At 45.7% G+C, this 19,477-nt stretch overlaps 1 protein-coding gene across 3 annotated transcripts in view; it reads right to left on the reverse strand.

The window, feature by feature from the left end:
• The window catches only part of UBA1 (ubiquitin like modifier activating enzyme 1), a 44,857-nt gene that overhangs the window by 660 nt on the left and 24,720 nt on the right, over positions 1-19,477 (reverse strand). For all 3 annotated transcript variants that reach the window (XM_083420959.1, XM_083420961.1, XM_083420960.1), the window contains exons 2-25: positions 15,336-15,452; positions 13,969-14,027; positions 13,596-13,764; positions 13,363-13,497; positions 12,347-12,453; positions 12,013-12,103; positions 11,620-11,752; positions 10,443-10,540; positions 9,926-10,072; positions 8,340-8,516; positions 7,913-8,020; positions 7,515-7,595; positions 7,278-7,433; positions 6,766-6,931; positions 5,825-6,021; positions 5,396-5,460; positions 4,876-5,071; positions 4,712-4,786; positions 3,661-3,850; positions 3,146-3,234; positions 2,791-2,883; positions 2,489-2,680; positions 279-380; positions 79-179 (exon numbers count right to left, since the gene is read on the reverse strand). In XM_083420959.1, coding sequence (XP_083277085.1) covers positions 79-179; positions 279-380; positions 2,489-2,680; positions 2,791-2,883; positions 3,146-3,234; positions 3,661-3,850; positions 4,712-4,786; positions 4,876-5,071; positions 5,396-5,460; positions 5,825-6,021; positions 6,766-6,931; positions 7,278-7,433; positions 7,515-7,595; positions 7,913-8,020; positions 8,340-8,516; positions 9,926-10,072; positions 10,443-10,540; positions 11,620-11,752; positions 12,013-12,103; positions 12,347-12,453; positions 13,363-13,497; positions 13,596-13,764; positions 13,969-14,027; positions 15,336-15,452 — 3,044 coding nt within the window. The remainder of the gene's footprint in view (positions 1-78; positions 180-278; positions 381-2,488; positions 2,681-2,790; positions 2,884-3,145; positions 3,235-3,660; positions 3,851-4,711; positions 4,787-4,875; positions 5,072-5,395; positions 5,461-5,824; positions 6,022-6,765; positions 6,932-7,277; positions 7,434-7,514; positions 7,596-7,912; positions 8,021-8,339; positions 8,517-9,925; positions 10,073-10,442; positions 10,541-11,619; positions 11,753-12,012; positions 12,104-12,346; positions 12,454-13,362; positions 13,498-13,595; positions 13,765-13,968; positions 14,028-15,335; positions 15,453-19,477) is intronic.

Here is a 19,477-nt window from a genome sequence, read left to right on the forward strand (position 1 = left end):
AGAGGACAATGGTCAGAGAAAGCGTGGGCTGAAGTTGTCCACCTTTGTTTAGCCTAAGCACAGCCAAATGATACATACGCCTGGTCATGCCGCTCTTTCAGCTTGGCTGGTTGCATAAAGAAGGAGTACAGCATAGAGACTCCCTGGGACAGCATTGTGATCTCCAGTTTGTGCTCCTTCTGCGTAAGACAAGAAGTATTTCACTTCCATTACTAAAAAACTTCTGCAACTGCTAAGCTACTTTGACAGGGAACGGCTCTGGACTCCCCAGCTCTTACCTGGAAATAGGCCAGGAACTCACGCAGGGTCATCTCCTGTCCATCAGCCTGGATGCCCTGCACCTCAAAACGGTCCCACAAAGTCCACTCAGTGTTGTAGTACTGAAGAGAGGGGGCAAAAAACAAAGATTTTGGGAATTACAGACATTAAACCTGAAAAGTTTCCTTCATGTTCCTAGGATCCTGTCTCTACAGCTGAGCCTCCGCAATCAGGCCCTCCACAGGAAGATCACTTGTCTGCATGACGGGACATACTTATGTGCACACTTCTCTTATCCCATACAAAAAAAGGGATTCTGCACCTGCAGTCAGGTATTATTTCTGAAGAGTGGGCATGGACACTCACCTGTTCCAGTCTGTTCCAGTTTTCTAACGTTCTTTTGGAAGCCGAACATTCGGCAGGGCTTCTGATTGGCTGCAGGAGCTTCCTGTAGCCAATCAGAAGCTGTGCTTTGGTTTTCGAATGCTTTGGAAGTCGAACGCACTTCCAGAACAGATTCCGTTCAACTTCCAAGGTATGACTGTATATCTCTTTGTTCTAATATTTTAAATTGTTTAATGCATATTCTTGGATACAGTAATAAAAAAATTCCAAGGGCCTCCCCACCTATGTAACACCCCCTAAACATGGTGAAGTGACAGTAATAGGAATGCCCTCCTCCAATGGATTTGCCTCGTGAAAGGAGAGAAACTAGTATATAAAAAAGAAAAAATCTGAAATGTTGAGCTGCAAGAAGTTTTAAAAATATTATTGTACTTGGAAGTGCAGCCACACAGAAGCTCTTTGGAATTTCACCTGAGTGCTGAAGGGCTTCAGCTGATGTTGGTTTTCCTTCCCCACCTCCCAAGTTTCTACAGCAGTAGTTCTCAAACTTTTTTCACTGGGCCACACTTTCAGAATGAAAATATGCTCATGACACACTGAATATTTGATTGATAAAGAATATGTGGGGGGGGGGGGGAGAAACTCCTCCTAGCAGTGCCTGATTTATAACACAGAACACGACTACTTTGTAAAACCATCAGGTGGCACCCAGAAAGTATAAAGCAATGCAGCTACAGAAGAGCACAAATTCTTCCCAAAATATAAACATAAACGAGCCTCTTACACATGTACCGTAAGAATGTATACAAACTCAATTAGAGGTGTGAGCTTGTTTTTGTTGGGTAATCTCATTTATATTAGGCCTAATTTGAGATGGCACTGTGGGTTAAACCACAGAGCCTAGGGCTTGCCGATCAGAAGGTTGGCGGTTCGAATCCCCGCGACGGGGTGAGCTCCTGTTGCTCGGTTCCTGTTTCTGCCAACCTAGCAGTTCGAAAGCACGTCCAAGTGCAAATAGATAAATAGGTACCACTCCGGCGGGAAGGTAAACGGCATTTCCGTGCACTGCTCTGGTTCGCCAGAAGCGGCTTAGTCATGCTGGCCACATGACCCGGAAGCTGAACGCCGGCTCCCTCAGTCAATAAAGCGAGATGAGCGCCACAATCCCAGAGTCGGCCATGACTGGACCTAATGGTCAGGGGTCCCTTTACTAATTTGAGACAAACTAACTTTCATCTCATCAACACAAAGAAACTTTTCTCTTTTCTGATCTTTCGTATTTGTCAGTGGTGACGATCCCTGACAACAGTATGTCATGAAGAACTGTAATAGCCAATACTCTTGAAGAGAGGCATGGATGCAGTTTCTGGTTGTGTGTGTAATATTTTGCTAAACTATAGTCATACCTCAGGTGATAGGAGCTTTGGGTAGCACGATTTCAGGTTGTGCACCACACCGAACCCCGAAGTACCGGAATGGTTTCTTCCTGGTTTCGGTGCTTGCGCATGCGCAGAAGTGCTAAATCGTGCTTTGCGCATGCACAGAAGTGCCAAAACGCAACATGTGCAGACGCGGCACTGCAGGTTGCGAACGTTGTGGGTTGCAAACGTGCTTCCCGCATGGATCACGTTCGCAACCTGAGCGTCCACTGTACAGTGAAATGCTTGAAAATTCTTTTGCTTGTCCTTGAATCATCCCGCCACCCTCTCCTGCCAAACCCTTTGAGAACCACTGCCCTAAGGAGACATATTCCCCCTGCTTGCAGGAGAATTTAGCAATGCTTGTATTGCTAAACGGCTGGTGTCTTCTGTAAAGAAGGGGTAAAGAATGCAAGTTGGGAGGTGTGAACAAAAGAAGAGGTGCAGGGAAAAGCCACCCCACTTACCTTGTTCTTGGGGCAAGCAATGGGCTCAGAGAACCCAAAGAAAGGCAATGCCAGGTTGAGGAAGCCATTCTTGTAGGACTCCAGTTGTTTGTGGCCCTGTACCACTTTGAATAACTCCAGACACACCAAGCCTACTACAGCAGCCGTCGTCGTGGCAATAGCTGGTATGATTTTCCCTGCAATCAGCTTGCTCTGAAGAGATAAAGGATGTAGGAGAGCCCACTTAAGTGCCAAGCCCACACTACTGCCACCTCCTTCCACTGACCAGGGTTGCACTCTTCACACCCAATAGGGAAGCCTACCTTGTGCCGATCAGCAGGAGGAATATCGTAATTCTCTGCTCGTAGGTTGGATGCAGCCACAATGAAATCCATATGGAAATTTGTGTCATCATCCTGAAATGCAATAAAATGACAACTGAGCCCTGTGATAGTCCCACCGTACCACTTCCCTCCCTAGAACCTCTTCTGGGCGCATATGTCCCAGGGAGCTGCACACTGGAGGCTTGACTAGGCACTTGACTGGAGGCTTCCAGACTAGGCACCAAAAGCACTTCCACATGGCAACCTAGGGACCATTTCCAGCCAATCCCACCCTGCCAAGGAATCAGGAGGTAAAACTAGGGATTAGCCACCAAGAAATTCAACTGGTCCTTACCTTTTCAAAATCAACAGGAAACATCTTGAATTCTTGCAGTTGCTGGGAACTTGGGAGTGAGGATTTCAGCTCCTCCAGCCGTCTGTCATCTGGGAAAAAGAAAACAGGAGCCTTGGAAAAGGTTAACAACAACCTCAAGTCACCCTCCTCTTTCAGTAAACTCTGGTATCCACCGACTGACCCACCCACCCAGCAAAGTTCCCCTAACATAGTTATGCAGCCAAATTTCACCACTGATGCTTGAAGGATTCAGAGAAGCTTCACAACCCAAGAGAACTGAAACAGGTTGTTTCAGCAGGTTGTGCAGGCGTCTCCCTCGGCAGGAAGCAAAAATCCAATCTGGCACAATATTGAAGCAAGCAGAAAATACTTTATGTGATACCCCTCCGGTCTACAAATATGAAGTTGTTGGAGGGAGAATGTTCAAATTATCCTTCTGTCATTCCCTACTTCTCTATCAAGGTAGAGGCCTCCCCACTGCAGCCCACTTCACTCTCAGCTCGAGGAAGCCTTACCAACAGAGGCGTTGGCATTCTGCAGCTCCTGATCAGAGATGTGGATGCGAACACCAGACTTTGGAGTGAATTCTGGAACTTGCACCTGGCGCAGAAGCTCCACTATGGCTGCCCTGTCCCGGGTGCCTGTGATGCCGTATGTTTGTGCAAACAAGTTTGCTGCTGCCACCACATAATCCATGTGCAAGGGCTGAGGAGGCAAAGACAGAAAGTTAAGACAGGAGCCTAGTTTACTTGAGAGTTCAGATTCTCTAAGTGATGCTCACACTCTGACCAGAAGCCATGCTTCTTTCATCTGAATCAATAATATGTAAATAAGTAATAAATACAGACAGAGAAGGGATCGTGTAGAATGGTCTTAAAGACAATCTAACCCAACTTGACTACACCCACCACCACCACCTCCGTTCAGGTTTAACCCCATGGGCCCCTGAACAAGCTGTCTTATATGCCAGAGGAACTGGGATGATTTGAATAACAGTTCCATGAAACAAACTGAACAATTCCAGCAAAGGCTCAAGCTACATGCATGGTTCTATTCTGTTCAGGGTGTCTCTAGCCAAATCTGACCTGGAGGAATGTCTCTCTCTGACCTTCAAATAAGGCCATCGTGAGCACAAAGCAGAAGCCATTCATCCTCTCCCACTCTGACCTGTCCTCCACCACATGTCTAACTCACGGTAGTTGAAGAGGGAGCAACTTAAGAGTGAACGTTGCTGACTGGAGTTTGCCCAGCTTTAGCAAAGCTTCTTGCTCTGCAAAGGTTTCAGCACCCAGCACTTCCTTCCCCTACCCCCCCATGCCCATGTGCTCCTTTCCCATTCCAAAACTAACAACCCAGTGTCTAAAGGAGAACTGTAGCCTAAGGGTCTCTCCCTTTTGGCCATACTTCCAGTTTTCAACCTTTTTAAAAGAACTATGAATACCAAGACTAAATGCAGCTGCAATACGGTTAGTAAACTTTTTGAGCACAGCAGATATGACAGGAACCAGCTCTTGCCACCTCCTCCCCACTCCCACCTGTCTTCTCCACCCCCATCTCAGTGCTTACATTGTTGACATCAAAAGTGAGTGGATGAGGGCATCGCTTCGGACCTGACCAGAAGAGGGTTCCTGAATTAGTTTTCTGAAAGAATACAGAGGGGATGTTATAAAGGGGAAAGCAGTTAAGAAAACCTACCCCTCCAACTGCTAGAAGGACCCTCACTTGCTCACCTGGTTTGGGGGGAAGTTGTGCAGCAGCTGACGAATATTGTTACTGTACTGAGTGTGCCAATGGTTGCAAGCCCACGTCACACAGTCAGACCACGACTTGGGCCGATCAGTCACCAAACTCTTGTAGACAGCTTCCAGCACCTCCAGAGGTTGGGTGCCCGGCAGCTTCTGGGTCCGCTCCATGAATTTGGAGTCTCTGGAGAAAAATCAACACTATTATTATTGAAGTTGTTTAAAATTCAGTATTAAAAATAGTTAAAACCAAATACCAATGAAAATGAGAACTGGCTCTGCAATTTCCATGTGTCCAGACTTCTGAAAGGTTTTGAAATGAGCAGAAACTGCAAAGCCACACCCCAACTGCTTGTTCTCCATGTTTCATATGCCTGTGTTTCATTTAGTGCACATCATTATACTTTACTGGTCAGTGCTCAATCCACTGCATCTTCTGTTGTGCAGAGAAAGGCTTTGGCTCCAACTCTGACCACTTTCAGATCCTCAAATACAGCATTTTACTCACGTGATGTACTGGTTGACATTCTCTGCGGGCTGCTTAAAAAGGCCTTCAAATTCATCACGGGCCCACTATCAAAATAAATGATAATAAATATATGATTTCTAGGTGGAAGAGAAGATTGGAGGTTTTATAGTACACAGCAGCAGTTAGCTCACTTTGCTCCCAACACTGGTGCATAAAATTATAGTAACTAGACGTAAGATTAGACATGGCAGTAAATGCTGCCTCAGCAGACAAAACCAGATGTGGACAGGATCTAGCTTCCCCTTTATGAGCCAAGATGCAGTTGTCACATATGGCTAACATACTGAAACGAAAGGTCCTGCAGCAAATTCATTCTGCTGAGAACCCAGGCAGCATTCTGGTTCCTAACTATTACGATATACCAACTATTGCCTTGAAAACTGCAAATGCAACCGAATACAAACTGACCTGTAAGGTGTGTTCAATGGCATTGGGAAAGTTTTTGAGCGTGCAGATTGGGATGGATTTTTCTGGAGGGTCCTGGCTGGAACTGTAGGACTCCGTAAGGAAGGGGATCACCACCTGGATGTTCCCTTTGGTCCCCAGCGTCCCTGATTCCAGCAGGGGCTTGCGGTAATAGACGCAGCGACGGTCCATGTACATCCCTAGTTCAAAAGAGAGGGAAAGCGGTTACACAAGAAAGCAGAAAAATGCTGCTGACCAGAACAGCACGGGAATCAGACAGGAAATGGAATGTTTTCCAACGCTACTAGTTGGGAGAAAATTGTTTTCTAGGTGTTTGAAGAAATAATATTCTGAATTTCTCTCCCTGAAAAGGGAAGTATTATTGCAGGAATATATATCAGCTGACTATGCATATAAGATCATTTATACAAACCACTCATATTTAGAAAGTCCCATATACAGTGGCACCTCAGGTTAAGAACTTAATTCGTTCTGGAGGTCCGTTCTTACCCTGAAACTGTTCTTAACCTGAAACACCACTTTAGCTAATGGGGCCTCCTGCTGCCACTGCGCCACTGCTGCATGATTTCTGTTCTCAACCTGAGGTAATATTAATCCGAGGTAATATTTCTGGGTTAGTGGAGTCTGTAACCTGAAGCGTATGTAACCTGAGGTACCACTGTATAATGGGATCCACCTCGGATAATGAATGGGTTTGGTTCAGACTGTGAAGAGGCCAGACAGTGATTGTCCTTTCCCCCTATTTAGTTATACTCCCAATACTCTCACTGCATTCTTATCCACCGCCTAGTAATGCAAGAACAATGCCAGAGAAGCCATCCTCTGTGAGGATGCCTTGCAGCTGACACCAAGGAAAATGTATCAGCTGCAAAAAGCTGTGTGCAATGCACAGGTAAGCAAGTCAACCCCTGACAGATACACACGAGCATCCACGTTGTCCAGTGCATTTGCCACTCCGTCAAGGCTCTCAAAGAAGTCATCATCATAAACACGCTCTGTGTCTGGGCCCACACGATCTTGGTGGCTTGTGATGTGGATGTTCGGGTTCATTTCCTTCACGGCTGCCGCCGCTGTATCAGATTTCATTTTCTGGGCAGACAGAAAGTCACACAATGTGGATACAGTACTACAGCTACGAGCTTCATCCCAGTGACTGTTTTTGCTCTGTATTAATGTTCAGACATAACTATGACTCGGTTTCATTATGGGTTTATTGGTCAAACAAGGAATCTTGAAACTGACACATAATGCAGTACCAGAACAAGCAGAGTTTCAGGAAAAAAGCTTAAGCAAGCACTAAGTCATATCTGCACAATCTTTTATAATGGTTGGGTTCATTGGGGCTTATGGAACAGGTACTGTGGAAGACCACAGACCTCTAAAGCGTCACTCACCCCACTCCCAGCAAAAGCACCTGCAGATAAACAGAACTTACTGTAACATCCCAAGGCCGGAAGAGGAACTGCCGGTTGAGGTTGGATTTCTCAATTGTGTCCATGTCAGTCACAGCCACCTCTCCACCTGGCCCACACCCCAGACCTATCATAGCAAAGTTCTTCAGCAGCTCACAGCCAATGGCACCAGCACCAACCTAAGAGTGGGAAAGAGCAGAAATGTCAACAAGGTGCTTGGGATACTGACCAAGGCATAGGAAAATGGTACTAGCACTCACCAGAAAATACTTCTGCTGACTCAGCTTATCCTGCAGGTCACTGCCAAAGACAGCAATCTGCCCATCATATCGACAGTGTTTCTATAAAGAGAGAGGAAACAAAGACAGCTTTCATCTCTTCTTCTAGCCAATGCTTGATTTCTCTATTTCCTCAACCTTGTTGTGGTCCCCAAAAACAAACTCCAGCCAATGTTACAGCATATTTACTCCTGTACATATCAGATGCCAGTTTGTATGTAAAATACCACCCGTAAGGTCCTGCTACCCTTAGAGCTCTCACTTTTCATCAGAACAGTGCAGAAATTTAAACATGTTCCTTATCCGGGGCTTAAACCTTTCAACCTCAAATGAACTTCCCTCCTACTGCTGGCATGCATCTCAAACCCCACACTGCTTACAGGGGTACAGTTCTCCTCAGTCAGGGCATCCTTGTTTTCCTCAGGGAGGCACTCCAATGCATCAAAGTACAACCACTGTGTAACAGGCATGAATTTGCCTGAACAAGCCTGAAAGAGAGTGAGGAAAGAGGAAGACAGTCATATCTTATGCCATGGTCATTTGGCTTTTTTACAAAGAGGCCGGTGTCCCATTTAAGGACATGGGCTGGGTTGACACTGCATGCCAAACTCATCCACCTTGGTCTCTCTATTACTGAGGCAAAGATTTTGCTGTTCTAAATAGTCAAATACAAAGCTCCTGGTTGAAGAAGAAATTGATGATGATAGGAAACGTAAAACTACAAATTATTTCTGAAGAGAACCCAGGACCTGAGCTCCTAGCCAACTTCCCCAATATCTGGGGTGAATTCCTGGAGCCTGACATTACCTTCATGACTTCCTGTGCAGCCAGTCCTCCAACAAAGGCATTGACAGGAGCCAAGTTTCCAGTAGCTTGGAAGGCCAGTTCTTTGATGACATCCTCATTCAGCTGCTCTTGTCTTAGTGAGGGTGCCGCTTGCTCATTCAAATCCTTTACCAAAGCTAGAACCTCACTGGCATCTGCCTGAAAAGGAAGGGAGAGAAGTCACACATAGGCTAGGAAAAGCCCCTAATTTTCAGTTAGATTGCAGGATCATTCAGGCATGCAGAGATTTGACAAAGATAATGGAATGAAACTACAATAAATACATCTAATCCCCTTACAAAGTTTCTGGCAATACTTTTGAAACTGATATAATAGTATCTGCAGGAGACTCAAGAACTGAAGTACACATACCTATTAAACAAGGATTGTAGGTATTTAACCCCACAGAGTGTCAGGGAAGAGTTAGAAGTTTCCAGTTTCTCAGAGGGAGAAAGCATTCCCCAAGGGGGGAAGGAGAGCAGTGAATCTAATAGAAGAGAGCAACAGGAACAACAGGGAGGGACCGGCTGTTCCCAGGAAAGGCAAGGGTTCAGTTCTAGCTCAGATTCGGAGAAGGGGAGATACAGGCCAGCTCTAGCCAGGAGGGTAGGAAAAAGAGCGGGAAAGCGAAGGGAAGGGTGCCTTCGCCATTTTGAGGGTGGCTGGTCACCGAGAAGCAGAGCTCAGAAGGTATCTGAAAGAAGTGACTCTGAGGAATAATAGTTAAGAACCGTTTATAAGATTGTTTTGTTAATACGCAATAAAAAGTTATAAAAGACAAGAAGCGTTTGTGTGGTGATCTGAAGAGGACAACGACCAGTCCTGGCACAGAGGCACAGGCAGTTTTGAATAAGTTATAGAGCACAAAGTACCCTCCCATAACTTCTTGCCCCTCCACTTGAGTAATAAAGCCAGAACGATGAAGACAACTAAAAATGATAAAATCACACGTGTAGAATTGTATTTTTCTGGATGCACAATTCACATCGACAGGGTTCACAACTAAACAGGCACACACTTAAACCCCAACAACATTACATACAATAATGATCACATCTTCTTTCCCATATACCACCCATTTCCATTTCCACTCCCTGCCTGAACAATACCTTTTGGAAAAGAAACAGCAACTGTGCAAAAACTGAAAGGGTTAGGGCCAAACTAGACACTCTGAGTCTTGCATTTGAAGTGCAAGTAGTGCCCACAGGAGCTTTTCTCCCAATGCAAGTAATGAAGGAGGAAAGCAACAAACTCCTCTCCATCTGCTGCAGTCAGGATAATTATCGGCCTCAAACAGATGCTATTTTCATTTTTAATGGTGAAGAGGTGAATTTAACATGACACAACAAGTTTGGCCCTCAGCTTCAAAATGAAGCAAAATTGAGTTGCCTGATATAATGTCAGAATTTTTTACATAAAATGCTATCTGCACTAATGTTCTCAGGAGGGAAGTTCTGCTTATTACAAAACTTGGGGTTTCTGTGGCTAGTATGAGCAGCTGCAGCTATAGAGAACTTCTAATCATGGAGATAAAGGTACCACATTACCACCAAGAAGGAACAGCCTACCTGATTACGGGGCTTGGGGAAACGATCATGCTTCTTGCGAAACTCGTGCAAGGCCTGGAATCCCAAGTGCAACTGACCTGGTCGGTCAAACTTGCCAAAGTCAGTAATGATGAACTCTGGCTCCAGCAGAGAAGTGCGCAGAGATTTCTGGAAGAGAAGAGTGAGAAAGTGTGCCCTGATAAGCAGATGAATATTCTCTTTGAACATGGAGACACCTGCTTTATCCAATATAAACAGTGGAACTTCAATACTGCCACATTCACTGCAGTTGTAGGTTAAACATTCCAAAACCCTAGATAGGAACATTCACTACAATTGGGGCAGCACTATCAATCCAGTGAAATGGGAAGTGCGTAAGATCACTTCATGGCTCCAATTTTCTATGGCCAAGGGGAGAGTCGATAGCTCCAGATCATGATGCCTCCCAAGGAATGGCACACGTGGCCCAAAGGGGACCAGGCTGTTCCAGCACAAGAGCACTGCAAAAAAGTCAGAGTCTGTCAGCAACAACACTTACAAAGCTAATCTTATTTGGCATCTTGACCTGGGTGACAATACCACCACGTATATAGTCTGAAAAGTTGGAGGTGTCGCCAATGCTGAATGTGTAGGGGCCTGAAAGAGAAGGAGAGAGAGAGAACACATGTTTTTGTCAGTCTCATGCGAGAAATCAAACTAGGAATAAAACGGTATTTGGGTCAGGGCTTCCAGCAACCATGTCAAAATGTTATTATTAGTACAACTATTTATTACCTGCCCTTCACCCTAAGGTCCCAGGGCAGATTACAACATTAACACACAATATTAAACACAGTTTAAAACAGCTTACCATCACAAAAATAAAGTGGGCCCAAAAAATATACACTACTGGTATCAAAAGCAAAGCGGCACTCCTTCAGCATTCTCCAAAAGCTGTACACTGAAGGTGCCAGATGCACCTCTGTGGAGAGGGAGTTCCACAGCTGAGGGGCTGCCACAGAGAAGACCCTCTCCTGAGCTGCCACTCCTCTTGAGCCTCTGAGTGTAGAACTACCCAGAGGGCCAGCTCTGCCAATATTGCAATTGGGGACACTCTATAATAAAAGTATGGAAGAGATATTTCAATCCTTTTAATAGGATTAAATTATAATTTGGGGAAGGAGAGAAGTGTTATGTCTCCATATACCAGAGGAAACAGAAAAAAAGGAGACATGAACAGGTTGTGAAATGAATTTTATTCTATGCCTATGTGTAAAGGGGTTGATACGGTTTTGAGTGAAGGGAATGGTGTGCTCTCAGGTGTAAGACAGTAGGAGGAGACTTAAATTGCATGATTGTTTTAGGGATGGAATGCTAGAGAATGGGAATGTTTGTTGATTTAGGGATTGATAGGCTGTGTCTAGGTTAGAAAAGGGCTCTTAGGAAGACAATCATGAAAGCGGACAAGAAAGAGGATGGTCAGAATTAACATTTGTCTAATTGTACATTTTTTGTTTCTGGCATGTTTAATCTATTGTAACCCTCTTAGGGTATATGGGGACAGAGCAGGCTAAAATTCCAAATAATTAAAGTAAATGCTAGAACACCACTGAAAGGCATTAATATCTATCCAGGTAGTTTTGCAGACACTTAGAGAGCCTAAAACCCAGCAAGCATCCCATTCAAGTGGCATCCAAGACTTGCTCTGCTTAGTCAAGGCACCAACAGGGTCTCACCAAGCACTTTGATTTCCATTGGTTCACAGTTGTTGAGCTCCTTCATGCCTTCAACTTCAGTGAAGGAAACGAAGTCGCCAGTCTCAAAACCGTGCCGAGCTTCATCCAGACAGGTTACCTCTCCAGGGCACCCCTGTACAGAAACAAGGGAATCACAGAACTGTAGAGTTGGAAGGGACCCTGGGGAGCATTTAGTCCTATGCAGGAATGTCAGGTAAAGCATCCATTAACAGAAGCTGGCCAACTTCTGCACAAAAACCTCCAAGGACACCCGCAGTCGAAATCAATGCAAGACATTGCAGGAGGCAATGCATACATGTGCCCTCTATAAGGAAGACTGCACATCTCCATTACAGGAAATAGTTGTGGCTTCCGGCCTCAGGAAGGAATTACCTTGGTAATCATGGAGACCATGGCGCTGAGCGGCTGCTCCCCATTAGTGTCTGTCACAACCATGTCATCACCAAAGTCACAGAACAACTGGCTGTAAGGAAAAGGAAACAGGGTGAGGGGCCAATAGTGCCATTTCCACTGCAACCCAACTCTCAGTGCTGTCACTGATGCAACAATACCCTAAGCAGTAAGGCTGGGCTGGACATGTTATTGGCTATAAAGACTGGAACTCTCATAGCTGCCCATGTTAGACAGGATGGAGAGCCCAGCCAAAGGAAACGGTCAAGGGTTGCTATAGCAGAGATAAAAGAACAGAGCTGGAATTACATCTTACCCGAAAAGGCCCTTTGTATCGGCCACGACCAGCTTGATGTCTTTGACATGGCAGAAGTCACCTATGCGCAGCTGCTCCTCCAAGGGACAGTTAGTGAGCACAATCACCTGCAGGAGGGACAAAAGATCCTTCTAAGTGCTACTCTAGGCAACAAACACTCTGCCGCTGTTGGTAACACCACAGATCTTGAGCTCTGTACCGGCTCATTCTTAGAGTGAAGTTTAGCAGAACAGGAAGGCTAAACAACAAGAGGGCTTTTCTCCACAACACTGATTTTTCCACTCTGTTCTATGGCACAGAGAATTAAGAAGCTCTGCTTTCAGTAATATTACTTTTCTTAGAATCTCTCACCAGTGAATTCCTGTGGCTAGCTGGCTCTTAAAGCTATATGCACCCACAGGATTAGACTGACTGCAGCAGAAAACATGGAAATGTATACATAAAAGCAGCAGCAGTTATGCCTAGAGCTCTAAAGTAAGCAGTGCAGCCCCTGCCTCTTCACAAGGATTTGTATTAGGACTTGTGTTATCTAAGATTGCTAAACTATCCAGAGTCAAGGAAATAGTGAAGGAACCTGGCCTCCAAATGACAAACAGTTCATGATGGCCAAGTTCCAAGTAGACTAAAGAGATTCAAAACGGCTCTCCGCAAGCTACGTGAGCAGATGGAGAGGAAGATGACATTCGGTATATGTACAAATGAGATGCATGTCACATTGTTAGCCCTGATAATTAAATGGAACCTTAATGTATGGGGCAATGCCATTTGGAATGTTAGATGGTGGGGACAAAGTATCACAACCACTATTGTTATACTGAATTGTTCTCTGAAATTCCAGAAGCACCTTGCTGTCCACTGCTGAAGACAAAATTCTAGACTAGATGGACCCTTGATCTGTTCAAAAGTAATTATTATATCCTGCTATCTAACCCTCCTCTCTTCTGAAAACCAAGCCGACATTTCCCCTATGAAGAGAAAACCAGTTATCAATAAGCTGCCATCCTGCTTTACAGTACCTGGAAGTTGCTAAGGAAGTCCTCACTGAGGGGCCCAGTGTAAGAAGTAACAGGTACATAGGAGTTCAGCTCAGCTAGTCGAGGCTGGGATACTTCAGCTCGATTCTTTCCAAGGTCCTCCTCACGCAGGTAGAACTGGAGAGTGAGGGGAAAGAGTATGAAATGCATGGAGCAGTATGCCTACCAGAAGGAACACACTTTAGGCCATTTAGGTAAATGCAGGAGGACTCTACCTGGGAAGAGAGGTCAGACCACTCAGCCACACCCTGATCATGGATTGTGACAGATTTCACTCCTCCCAAGATGATGTTCTTGGCGATCTCCACACCCAGTCCTCGCAGGCCAGACACCAGAATGTTGGCATTCTGCATTCGTTTCATGGCCTCATGGCCCAGTACATATCTGCTCAGAACAAAGGGTGGAGGGAAGAATCCCAAAGGGTTAATTTCAGGGCCTTGCCTTCCCAACCAAAACCCGAGGCATCTTGCCCCGAAACTGCTGCCTCTCAGCAGCAGAAAAACAGCTGAAGATCAACAGCCACAGAAGAATAGCACCACAACTCCTTTTGTAATGGTGACACCCCCCCCCCGCCTTTCTGGTACTTACAGCTGCCTTGAGTACAGACCCTCATCAATGTCCGTTTCATTTCCATTCTTGGCCATACCCTGGAAAAAAGAAAGGAAAGAGGGTGATCGCTAGCAGAACTTGCACCAACACAGTGTTTTCCTCTCAAGCTATTTGACTGTACCACAGAATAAGTGGAATACTGACTAGTACAAAATGCAATGACTATTGAAGCTTTTTGGAAATCAAAGCATTCTTTTTTTAAAAAAATACATGCATTTCCAGGCCTCCTGGTTGCTGACAAAAACTTAACATGCACAGTCTGTTTCTAAAGGGAACAGCTAAGGCTGCCCATGGTCAGGAAGCAGAGTTGCAAACCCATCCACCCTTTCAACTATTTTGTAGCATTTGACAATATTGGCCGTCTAATATTTGACATTCAGCAAATGGGACAGGTACATAGGAGTTCAGCTCAGCTAGTCGAGGCTGGGACCAAGCTATATATATGCCTATACATTCAATTCACATAATCTTATCCCACTAATGGAATTTCCAGCTGTATAGTTTGAGGCCTTTCCAGCTCAAATCAAGACCTGAGCCAGAATTACGAATGAAGGCAGCTGTAAGTCATGCAGCTGGTGCCTTTATTCTCCAAATTCACCTGCTGAATAAGGAGAAGGGTTCTCTTGCTGGTTGCCTGCTACTTGCACACATTATGGTAGGGCAGGAGAACCTAATCTACACAAAAGCCTGAGGCTTAAGGCTGTGATGCTGGGCTATTGAGCATAACTGAAGGCTCCAAACAGTTGGTAGAAGCAGGATGTTTGGCTAGTAAATACTGATTTCCAATATATTCAGAGACAGTCCCAACCAGCTATTACATTTTATAGGAGTGTTGAGTTCTTGTGCTGATTTTACGATAGCTGCCTTGAACATTTGCTTGCAGATAACAAGGTTCCCAACAACTCCCACTGAGATCTACAAGGGGAGGAAGGTGGGGATGACTGCACTGTCATGGCTGCAAGAGGTCTGTGAGCAAAATTCTGGGGCATGTCTAGTTTGCATCTAAATGAGGCTGCCCTTTTGTTTTCTCTTGTGTAATTGTCACCTCAGAGGAAAAGGTAAATTACTGCTGCACCAAGAAACTACAGTAGTCAAATCTTTCTCACCCTCAGCCCTGACAGGGTGGCCCACCCTCCACCCAAAAGATGGTGCAGAACTACACTGTACAAATGCTGCAGAAGTTCCTGGTGACAAACAGACCCTTTTTCTGTTCCACCCATCATGGCAACAAACCCTTTACTAATATCAAGACTGTGGGGTCTGACCTAGTTTCTCCTTGGAACAGATACTAAAGTTTCCCCACTAAGAATCAGGATGTAAGAAATGGGCTCAACGCAAAGTCTTACGTTGGCAGGCGCCTCGCGCAGATCAGTCTGTACGGATTTGCCAGAGGAGCAGTTTGAACCCGTCTTCGTCTCTGAATCAGACAAGCGACGCTTCTTGGACAACGGCGAGCTGGACATCTGAATGCAGTAAAGGGGAAAATACAACTTGTTAAGAATACAAGGCTTGATCTATAGCCTGCAAGGCACAAAGTCCTTTAATTGTGATGGCTTCTGGCAGCAGAATTCTGGCTCTGCCCCAATACAGTGGTGCCCCGCAAGATGAATGCCTCGCAAGACGGAAAACCCACTAGATGAAAGGGTTTTCTGTTTTGGAGGTGCTTCGCAAAACGAATTTGCTATGGGCTTGCTTCGCAAGACGAAAATGTCTTGCGATTCCTGGGGTTTTTTTCCGCTCCTCCCTTTTTCTAAGGCACTAAGCTGCTAATAGCCTTTTAGCAGCTAATCCGCTAATCCCTTAAGCCTTTAATAGCCGCTAATAGCCGCTAAACAGCTAATAGCGCTAATCCGCTAACGGGCTTGCTTCGCAAGACGAAAAAACCGCTAGACGAAGAGACTCACAGAACGGAACGGATTCTTTTCGTCTTGCGAGGCACCACTGTATACAAGACTGTCATTTCATGTGAAGCAGGGGTGAGAGGAAGCAAAACCTTTTGACTCTTGCAATGAATGGGTCATAAAAAGTGAAGGTCCCCTCGATGTTAGTCCTAAGCAGGTCTCTGCTGCCAAATGGGACACGCAGCTCCTTCATCTGAAGGACTGATACCACTGGCCTTTTAGGTTATACAAAGGAGGCTATTCCATTGGAGGTACTCACTAGTATGTCCTAACAGTTAATATGATGCTGCAGCACTCACAGATTTCCCAAAGTGTTGGCTTAGGAAGTTCGGTGCTACCAAATGTCCTGTAAAGGTAAAGGTACCCCTGCCCGTACGGGCCAGTCGTGACCGACTCTGGGGTTGCGTGCTCATCTCGCTTAAGAGGCCGGGAGCCAGCGCTATCCGAAGACACTTCCGGGTCACGTGGCCAGCGTGACGAAGCTGCTCTGGCGAGCCAGCACCAGCGCAGCGCACGGAAACGCCATTTACCTTCCCGCTATAAAGCGATACCTATTTATCTACTTGCACTTATGGGTGCTTTCGAACTGCTAGGAGGGCAGGAGCTGGGACCGAACGACGGGAGCTCACCCCGCCGCGGGGATTCGAATCGCCGACCATACAATCGGCAAGTCCTAGGCACTGAGGTTTTACCCACAGCGCCACCCGTGTCCCTCCAAATGTCCTGTATTATCAACATAAAAAGACCCCCCTATTGCCTGCTGTTACTGAGAAGGAAATCTTAGACCAGGCATGTCCAAAGTCCAGCCCGGGGGCCAAATCCGTTCCGCTGGTCAATGTCTTCCGCCCCCCCAAGCAATTATGAGAAATGAATCTGTTGCGGTCCCTGAGCACCTGCTGCTCATCTTGTTCTGCCCAGCAGCCAACACTCCACCAAAGCCATTTCTCTTCATCAGGGAAATGGTGTTGCGGGCTTGTCATGGAGCTCTCCCCTGTGTCACTCCTTTGGTCGACCAATCTGATCAGCCGGGGCATGGCCTAACCCCATTTAAGCAGAGCGCAGAGGATCTTGCTGCTTTTTCTTCAGCATTGACGGAGAGCTGCAGCTCTCCAGCATCGACCCTTGCTGGACGCTCCAGGGAGCGGGTAATGTGTGCCCATGTGAGTGGTGGAGGAAACAGCTGACGGGCAGGAAGATCACGTGGGGGGGCGCTCGGGGCAGCATCCCGTTCTCCTACCTCCCCCCTCCCTTCCATGGCTCCCCTGTGAGAGTTAAAGTGAGGGCAGGGGAGAAGAACCACGTAGATTGCCTTGATCTCCCTGGAGACAGGTGGAACAAAAATGGGAAGATAGGTGGATGGACAATGCTAGCTGCTGCTGCTGGATGTTGTAGTCTCCATCACCTGGGGTACCAGGTTGACAAAGGCTGCTGTAGAGCCTCAGGAGTTGAAGCAGCCCAGGAAAGGAGATGCCACTAATAACGGACAGCTTGTTTCTTTGAACTTTGACCACAGACACTGTTCTATTCTGTCTCCTAAACACTGAAGTGTAAATGTAAGCTCAACCCAATAACCCTAACCCAATAATTTTACAGGGGAGCAATCCTTTAAAAAGCTCAACAACTTTGACCGGCCCTCATGCATGTTCACTTCATCAAATCTGGCCTAGACTAACTCACTGTGTAAAGCTGCTAAATCGCAATGTGGACATCTGAACCACATGACCTCATTCTAGGCTGCTCCCTCCCAGCAGAGTTCTCCAGCTCAGTACAGGAAGAATCATAAGTCACACAGACAGGGCTGGCAAGGGAGGGGCTGGATATGAGTCAGCTGGGAAACAATCAGCCTTAGCTGGCAGAGGTTAGATCATTCGGAATTTCCAAGCAATGGGCTTGGAAGATCAAGGAAAAGCAGAATGCAATGAAGTTCCCTCTTTATAGGTCCAAAGACCTCTCCCAACAGGGAGACTTTGTAGAGACATGGCTGACCAACAAAGAACTCTAAGTAGAAAATTGGGGCTTGGTCACACCATGTAACAGAGATAATGGTAATAATCTCTATGCCACTGGAGGTATGCAGGTAGATCCTAATATGTGCCTACTGAGAAATTACCGTACACCCCACTGAATTCAGCAGGACTAATTCCCTAGGAGTTTATGGTCAGGATCTCAGCTTATACTGAAAACCTCTTAGAATTATATACAGTTACACTTATTTGATTTGAGATAATTCATTAGCTTTTACAATGTGTGAATTTATCCAAGTGGACCGAGTTCAATGAAGTTTCTTCATATAACCCTAGGCAGGTCAACTTTGGTCTTGTTTTGTCTACTGTTTCTTTTGACCTAAATTCCCATTTATGCATTTCAAAAATTTACAAAGCAATCCTGCGTATTCATACTTGCTTCAGGACACAAGCATCCCCAAGGTACACCTAGCTCAGAATTTTTTGCAGTGTTTCCTGGCAGGCACCAAGTAGTCCACTAGAAACTGGCCGATGATCTTTCAACAGACCATCAACTACCTTCTGTTAATAGAGAGATCATAGGCAGGCAGAAGAGAGGTGAAGAAGAAATACCATCCAGCATCACAAACTAGTGGTGATGAAGGGAAAGACCACTACATCTCTACTTCCTCCCTGAACACCAATCCCAGTGCCCAGTGTCCTGAATCTGAGCCAGTTCTTTTGTACAGTGGCAGCTTAAATTCATCCACAAGTACTGCTTTTATTCTTGGGTCCCGAAACAGACAAGCTGGGACAGTAGCCTGGGTTCCAGCACTCCAGTTGCAGCTTTGTCCTTATACTCCCACAGCATAAACAACTGCTTGCATTTCTGCAGAGCTACACCCTCTCTGCACCCCATACAGGAAGCCAACAGTGACACAGCAAGTTGGTGACAAGTGACTACATTTCTTCAACCAGGAGAAAACCAGGATCTGAAAGACATGTCAGAAAGAAGCACAAATGCAGCCTTCCAAGAGGCAAAGCAATCTACAATTTGCTCAATCTTTGACAGAATGTGACACACAAGAAAAGAGTACCTAGATCTAAAAGGTTAGAGGACAAGGAAAGAGAAGACAGGAAACAGGATTGGGCAGGACATGAGGACTTATCTGTTGTGTCTTGGGGTACTATAGGTTAAGGCTGGGATATTTTAAGAAAGGGCTTACTAAAACAGAAAATGAAATGGGGCTGAAGCGAACTTCGTTTCTTTTTTTAAAGAGAACTGAGGTACCTTAACAGCTAGCAAAGGGAATTCTAGGCTAGGATATAAAGTACATAAGCATCTCAGGACAAACAAGAACATAATTTAAACTATTTCTGCAATAAGGCAAAATACATGTTGGGTGGAATTCAATGTTGTGCTAAAGCGATTGTTCCATTGGTGCAATCATTTGGGCTTGTTAGAAAGAACTTCTCCCTGGCACGCTGTTCTGGGGTGGGGGTTCTTCTTAACACCCTGAGCCAATTTCAGGGTGTTGGTGATAGAAGGGGGAAATCCCTGTTGCACAAGTCGAAGTTCTTGCACAGGCTTCCGCTTATGGGATTAATTTTTGAATCTTACCTATGAACGGTAAGCTTAAAGGC

This window comes from Podarcis tiliguerta, assembly GCF_965153285.1.
Source record: "Podarcis tiliguerta genome assembly, chromosome: 17".
In the NCBI taxonomy this organism is placed as follows: Eukaryota; Metazoa; Chordata; class Lepidosauria; order Squamata; family Lacertidae; genus Podarcis; species Podarcis tiliguerta.